A 7,827-nucleotide genomic window follows, 5' to 3' on the forward strand; every position below is an offset into this window, starting at 1 on the left:
TATTTATTTATTATGGATACAATATTCTGTTTGCATATATGCCTGCAGACCAGAAGAGGACACCAGACCTCATTACAAATGGTTGTGAGCCACCATGTGGTTGCTGGGAATCAAACTCTGGTCCTTTGGAAGAGCAGGCAATGCTCTTAACCGCTGAGCTGTCTCTCCAGCCCAGGTGGTGGCAATGCTTTTAATCCCAGCACTTGGGAGGCAGAGGTAGGTGAATCTCTGTGAGTTTGAGGCCAGCCTGCTCTACAAGAGCTAGTTCCACGACAGGCTCCAAAGCTACAGGGGAACCCTGTCTCAAAAAACCAAAAAAAAAAGTTCTTGACTGGGTGTGGTGGCAGTGCAAACCTTTTATCCCAGCACTCGGGAGGCAGAAGCAGGTAGATTTCTGTGAGTTCGAGGCCAGCCTGTTTACAGAGTGAGTTCCAGAACATCCAAAGATACACAGAGAAACCCTGTCAAGACTGGAGGAAGTTGGTGGGGGGGGGGGCTGTGGGGAAGGGGGACGATGACTTCTTTTTCAGAATTCAGGCACCCAGGCTCTGTTAACTTTGCTTACCTTGCCCACACCAGCTATAAAGTATAGTTACCCATGCTCTGACCAGAGCCGGTGGGAAACAGGGGTGGGTAGTGTGAGAATTGTCATCCATCCCCTGAGCTGGACAGAGTGGGGTGGTTAGTCAAAGGAAGTCAGACTGCCTGGGGCAGAGGAGAGGAAATTAATTTTGGGAAGACAGGGCCGCTGATGACCGCTGATGACCATGACCACTGCTGATGCAAGGCCATCCCGGAAACTTCATAGCCCAGGTCGCTCAAGGGCGTGGGTGGAGGAGGGGTTGCTGGTTTCTGAGCCTTCCCACCAGTTGCTTGATCAGAGGGGGCCTTCAACCTTTGAGCCACCCCTGACTTTCCCTAGCTTACTCAGTGCACCCCCCAGGGCCCCTGCAGGTCCAAGTGCAAATGGGTAGAAACTTCTGGTAGAAACTTAAGACTGGAACCACACAGGGCAACGGTCAGACTAAGACTTCCAGGCTACCCCCTGAGACCTCCAGATGCTACCACATCAGCTTCAGTGTCTTTTACTGCAGACCAACCACGTGCCAAGGCCTGGGAACTAGTAAGACAGAAAGCAGACTTCCCACTAACAGGGGTCCCACAGGTGACAAGTTCCCAGCACTCCTGCACTCCAGCAAACCTGGGGTGTGTGGAGTAAGGACAGTCTTTGGCAAGGCAGGAAGGTGGAATCTTCTGGGACCCTCCTCCTCCCCCTGCCCACCGTCCACATAGTACCCTGGTTACAGAGAAGGGTATCTGGGCAGCATCCTCCTCTTGGCCTCCTTGTTTGGTCAAGCCCTGAGGGCTCAGGAATCCCAACAGGATCATCTTGGCCATTGCATCCCTTCTCCCACACCTGTTCTTTCTAAAGAGAGTCCCTCTAAGTGATCCCCAAACCCCTAGGAAGCTTCCTACAAGTCCTCAAGCCCTCCCAACTCCCTCATGCTTCCTCCATGCCCACTCTGATTACCACAGTCCCTGGGATGGGGTCTTGAGGCTTTTAGGGTTTCACTGACAGCCCCCACTCGTATTCTGCATGGTCTCAGAGGGTGCAAGGCCTGCATTTGCCCATCTCTCCTGACCATGGAGACCTTCCTAGTTCGGGGGCGGTGGAGGGGAGGCAGTAGGGAAGGAATGGGCCATCTGCTGTCCCCTGAGGCATCTGTCTCAGCCTTATACTTGAACATATGATCCCAACACGCCGGCATCGCCTATAACCTGACCATCTGACATATCCACTGTCACTATTTGGGTGACTTATCTAAAGCTTTAGTTTTTTTTTTTCCTGAGATGGGGCAGGTGGGATGGGGGTGGGGTGTTCCAGACTGGTCCCACCATCCAGACTGGCAAAGGATGGCCTTGAACTCCTCATCTTTCTGCCTCCACTTCCTAAGAACTGTGTTAGAGGCATACACCACCGCTCCCAGTTTAAAGGTTTTCTACATGCTAAGCAAGCATTCTACCAACTGATCCATGTCTGCAGCCTGGTTTGGCCTTTTCTTAGCATATATATACCCCAGTAGACAAATCATTAACTGTAGAAGGAAGTTTCTGTACCACCCAGTCCCGCAGCTGTTCAGTCCCAAAGAAATGCACAGAGGCTTATGTTAATTATAAACCGTTTGACTTATTAGCTCGGACTTATTATTAACTAGCTCTTACAACTTAAAATAACCCGTAATACTCGTCTGTGTTAAGTTAGTTGACTAGGTACTATTTCTCAGTGAGACATGCTCATCTTGCTTTCACTACATTATCCTAGTCTGGTGGCCCTGCCTATAATTCCTGCCTGGCTACTGGCCAGTCAGCATTTTATTAAACTAAAACAAATGACAATTCTCTACAGAGTACAAGAGCATTATCCCACAGCAATTAACTGGTTTAAAATATATGGTATTTTAATCATTTCTAATTACTTTGTTTGGAAATACGTGCCTCTCAAACTTGAATATGACTGGGTTGTTGTTTGTTTTTTTTATCATTACTATATGTGTGTGCATGGGTCCACATGCCATGACACATGTGGAGGTCAGAGGACAGCGTGTGGGAATTGGTTCTCCCCATTATGTGGGTTTCAGTGATTGATTTCAGGTTGTCAGGCTTTGTGGCAAGTGCATTTACTCACCAAGTGACCTCACTGGTCCTCCTGGAATATTCTTTTTCCCCCCCAAGACAGGGTTTCAGTACCTATATCCTGGAACTCGCTCTGTAGACCAGACTGGCCTTGAACTCACAGAGATCTGCCTGCCTCTGCCTACCAAGTGCTGGGATTAAAGGTGTGCGCCACCACTCTGTGGAATATTCTTTTTTTCTTTCCGTTTTTCGTATCATGTGTAATGCATGGTTTTGCTTGTGTGGGAGCCTATGTGCACATGCATGTGCATCCATGCAGAGGCCCATGCTAGACATTGGGAATCGTCTGCCTATCCATTGAAACAAGATCTCTCAAACCTAAAGCTAGTAGCCACGTTGTTACCAGGATCCCGTCCCTGCCTTGTGAGGCTGAACTACAACACACCTACCTAGCACTATGGACTCCTCAAAGAGCGGATTTGGACTGAGGGTATGGCTCAGTGATAAAGCGTGTGCCTAGAGCGCCTATCCCGAAAGCCCTGGGTTTCTCCCTGAAGAGGGAAATAAAGAACAGATTATGACCCAGAGTTCCAGGAAGGACTTAATTTCATCGTTTCTTAATGGTTGCGTGTACACACAAATGTACACACAAATGCTGTGCAGGCTTAAAGTTACTGTTGGGTGTCTCTCTTGCTCTCTTGCTCGCTCTCCGCTTTATTCTCTGAGGCAGGGTCTCTCAATTGATCACTGAGCTCACTGATCAGCTAATCACTGATCAGATGAGCTAGCCCGCTCGTGGCAAATACTCTGCCTCAGAAACACTGGGAGTTGAGGCGGTCACCGTACCCACCCAGCTTTTACATGGATGTTGGGGACACAAGCTCTGGTCTTCATCCTTACATGGCATCAGAACCATCTCCCCAGCCCCGTATCTAAACGTTTTTAGGATAACATGCAGGAGTCCGTTCTCTCCTCCTATCACGTGATTCCCATGGATTGAACTCAGGGCATCAAGTTTGGTGGCAAGTGCCTTTGCCCACTGAGCCATCCTTCCCACCCTCTTTTGTTTGTTTGTTAGTTAAGAACTCTAAGTAGTCGAGACTCTTCTCACTTAAAGCATGAAGTCTTTGACTGCTTCTCTGAATTGCCTTTCCCCTGCTGGGGTCTGTGTTCTCTCTGGTTCTGATCCTTCACTCTCCAGCAGAAGCAAAGCCAAACAGACTTTGTTTCCTGCTTGAATCCCCACTTGCCCTCTCTGAGTCCTCTTGGAATAGGTGCTTTGAACCTCAGTCTTCTCATCTCTAAGATGGTGGGATAGGAGGGTTAGGATGTCACTCAGTGACCGCTCTTGTATGCAAGAAAACAAGCAAAATGTACCAACCCGGGGACAGCAGTCTGTGTGAGCTTGCATATGGAGCACCCAGGATCTCCCATGACACCTAAAAGCATCCTTCAGTTGGCCACAGAGGTCACCAGCTTCCTGTGGTATCTCTCGACTGTGCTAGCCTTTGACGGTTTCTTAGCTGTGTTGCTAGTGGGTGAGACAAGATGCTGCAGATCAGTGGGCAGGGGCCTCATGAGCATTCCCACGGACGGACTCCTCCAGGCTAGGAGGCCCCAGGTGGCTTCTTGGGCAGGACAGGCAGCATGGTTGAGCATGTCCTTTCCCTAGCCCTTGGTTCCTGTTGTCCTGTCAAAAACTGAGGGGAAGCCAAGGTTGTCTCAGTTCCCATCACCTTTCTCTTTTTGGTGGAGGGTGGGGGTAGGGAGCCTTGGTTTTTTTGAGACAGGGTTTCTCTGTGTAACAGTCCTGACTGTCCTGGAACTCTCTGTAGACCAGTCTGGCCTCGAACTCACAAAGATCCACCTGCTTCTGCCTCCCAGGGGCTGGGATTAAAGGTGTGCACCACCACCGCCTGGCATCCATCACCTTCCTAAGACCACGTACAGGGGCCTGAGCATCGACAGTGATGGCCGTGCTCTAAACACCAAGCCTCTTGATTACGGAGCAGCAAACGCCCTGGCCTCCTGTCACAGCCCAGATACCCAGCCAGAAACTGTAGCTGTGTGCATGCGTGTTTACAGTGTGTGTTGCTCAGAGTTTTGAGAAAGCGCTTGATCAGTAGTGACCGGACCTCAACTGTCAGGGACACCAGCCTGACCTTCGTGTCCCAGCATGCACAGAGGCTTGCACACACAGCAGAACCTCAAGGAGGGAGACTCCATCCACTGACTGTCCCAGGGAGGGAGTGGAGAGGCCTGCTTAGAGTGCCAGGACAAAGGGAAGCTGTTTGTTTTGGGGTTTTTTTTTTTTTTGGTGCTGGATGGAACCCAGGCCTCATGCCTAGTGGACAAGTACTCTACCGCTGAGCCTCACCCTCAGCCCCAGACCACATCTTAAAAGTGGAGTATTTATTTTAAGGGGACGGAATGTCCACCAACGGAACGTTTCTGCCAAGTTGGAAGTTAAGTGGTTGAGCTTGTCCTCTAATTGCGGAGCCAGCCTTAGGGTGCTGCAGTTCATTCATCAGCCACTAGATGGTGCAGGAACACACCCAGTGGTGCTTCCTGGAGCCTGTTTTCTGCTCCCTGCCTTTTCCTGGAGACAGTGCAAGCCTGGTGGTGGGCTGTTAATGCCACCACCCATGCTAGAGTCTGACCAGGACAAGAGCCAGCAGAGAGGCTGAGACCAGGACACTCATGGTGCTGGCACATACCCTGGGTCCCCCACATCACCTCCAGGACTGTCTTTAAAGGGGCCAGAGGCACTAAAAAGAGCAGGGACTGTGTTCTCCATGCTGTGTTTTTCCCATTAGGAATGGCTGCAGGGCCTGTCACGTAGCAAGTGAGGACTGTACCATAGGGCCAAGGGGACTTTCACTTCTCTTTGCCCCACTTTGGATATTATCTCAGTCTGGCCTATAAGATGACTCACCCCACAGCCCTCAGGCTGTAGGAAGACCTGATGGGTTTCTGTCCATTGCTCTTGTTACTTTGTAGTTAACTTGTATGTAAATTAAGCCTGGTTTATCTTACTCTGTTTATATAGGTTCTCAAATGCCAGCAAATACCAAGCATTGGGCAACACATGCCAGACACGCCGGCCTCATCTATATTTCATGTAATCTATATGGGTCCCCAGAACTGTGGAAATGGGGCCTCGCGTACCAGGAATGCCCATTTCCCGCCTTTTGCCAGCCCTAATAATCCTCAGGTCACATATGTCTGTCTCCCTTCCACGCTATGTAGGAAGAGGCTATGAATGTCTGCTTCCTGATGCCATTAACTGTAGCCTACCACAGTGGTCCTCGTGGGGCCAAGCTTCACGAACCCACTGTGTACCATGTGCCCTGTGCTGTCTTAGAGTGTTCCTATCATCCTTAAAAGTACTGTTAGTAGCCGGGCGGTGGTGGCGCACGCCTTTAATCCCAACACTTGGGAGGCAGAGGCAGGAGGATCTCTGAGTTCGAGACCAGCCTGGTCTACAAGAGCTAGTTCCAGGACAGGCTCCAAAACCACAGAGAAACCCTGTCTCGAAAAAAAAAAAAGAAAAGAAAAGAAAAAAAGTACTGTTAGTGTTTTCATGTGCTGAGGAAAGCTGAGGCTTGAGGTAATAAAGGGGTCACCAGGGTCAGCCAGCCCTGATGCTTGCTTCCCTGACCACCACTCTGATGTCTATCCCAAACATTCAAGGTAAACCATGCCTTGCCCAGTATACAGAGAAAGGCCACGGGGCTCAGAAAGCAGCCTGGCGTGTGGCGCACACCCTGGTTATTTTCATCTCATCATTCCAGCCAAACCGCCGGGCCAGTGAGTCAGCCATGTGGTTCAAGGAGGAGGGTACTGCTGGGAGCTTGCAGTGGAAGAAGCTCCAATGGGTGGGCCTCTAGGCCCCGCACCCAGCAGAGACCCCATTTCCTTTGGCACAGTCTGTGATTTCAGCCTTCTCCGCGGGGGCTTGGGAAGGTGAGTGAGACACATTGACCTCCAAGTGATTTGGCCTGTGGTTCTCTCACCCAGGTATCAGCTGTGCCCACAGTGCTAGCCATCAAGAATGGGGACGTGGTGGACAAATTTGTGGGCATCAAGGATGAGGACCAGCTGGAAGCGTTCCTGAAGAAGCTGATTGGCTGACAAGCAGGAAAGAGTCATGGCTGCCCTTGCTTGCTGGAGCCTGTTTGGGGAGGAGCCTAGTAGAAGTCCCTGAGCTGTCATCCTTCCTGCCCCACCCCTGTCTTGTCCCCGTGGGTCCGGCCTTTGGCAGCAGACCTCCAAACCTAGAAGCCACCAGTGCTGCAGAGCCAGCTCTCAACCAGGGTGGCCAGCAGGGGAGCGGTGCTGCTGGCGTGGGGGCATCCTGTGCACCTCCTGCTGTCTGCTCCTTCGAGGGCCTGTCCTTATTTCCCCACGCTAGAAGAGACTGCGCAGGCTCAGTCCCCATCCGCAGTCCTCTGAACCACCAGCCCCCCTCTCCCGCCTCTGGCATTCTCTTCTGCCCCAGTTTGAAAACAGAAACCAGAAGCTGAACAAGCAAGAGTAATGTGTGATTCTCTCATTTTTCGTAGGTCTATAATAAAGAACTTTCTATGACCCTTCTACCTCTTGCTGTGAAGAACAGAGCCCACCCCACACCCTCTAGCTGTCCCCTCTCCTTTGTCCCCTCCCTGGGTTAACTGGACCTTGGTTCTGGTTCCCTGAGCAGGAGGAGGAGCTGTGAAGAAGTCAGACCAATAAAACCAGGTTTGCACTGCCACCAGCTTCTGTTCTATGGGCGCCAAGCACTGGGGTAGGTGGGTGTTCCTGGGCCACGGCTGTCCCTGAATCCTCTTAGATTGTCCACCCTCTATGACTTCTGTTCCCGTCCGTTATACCGTCACACACATCCCCATGCCCTCTAAAGCCCAGAGAGTATTATACTGTTTTCCATGTGTGAATATGGCCTCAAGGAATGCAGGCTGGGACTAATACCAAAAGTGGTTGTCTCAGAAACCTGGACTCTGAGCCAAGTGTGTTGGTGGCAGGCACACCTTTAATCCCAGCTCTGTGAGTTCAAGGCCGGCCTGGTCTAGTAGCGAGTTCCAGGACAGCCAGAGCTACACAGAGAAACCCTGCCTCAAAAAAACAAAAGAATAAAAGACCTGAACTCTGACCTTTGACACCCTCAGACCTTCTGGGGCCTTCTTCCTAGACTGG

At 50.9% G+C, this 7,827-nt stretch overlaps 1 protein-coding gene across 3 annotated transcripts in view; it reads left to right on the top strand.

Annotated features, from left to right (window-relative positions):
• Txn2 (thioredoxin 2) overlaps positions 1–7,387 on the top strand; it is a 14,031-nt gene extending 6,644 nt beyond the window's left edge. For 2 of the 3 annotated variants that reach the window (XM_050165702.1, XM_050165700.1), the window contains exon 4: positions 6,655–7,387. In XM_050165702.1, the coding sequence (XP_050021659.1) occupies positions 6,655–6,768 (114 nt within the window). In that variant the 3' untranslated portion in view covers positions 6,769–7,387. The remainder of the gene's footprint in view (positions 1–6,654) is intronic. The other variant, XM_050165701.1, reaches the window with a different exon arrangement.
• The last annotated feature ends 440 nt before the right edge of the window (positions 7,388–7,827 follow it).

Source organism: Alexandromys fortis, unplaced genomic scaffold (assembly GCF_014885135.2).
Source record: "Alexandromys fortis isolate MF-2015 unplaced genomic scaffold, M_Fortis_MF-2015_v1.1 scaffold_157, whole genome shotgun sequence".
In the NCBI taxonomy this organism is placed as follows: domain Eukaryota; kingdom Metazoa; phylum Chordata; class Mammalia; order Rodentia; family Cricetidae; genus Alexandromys; species Alexandromys fortis.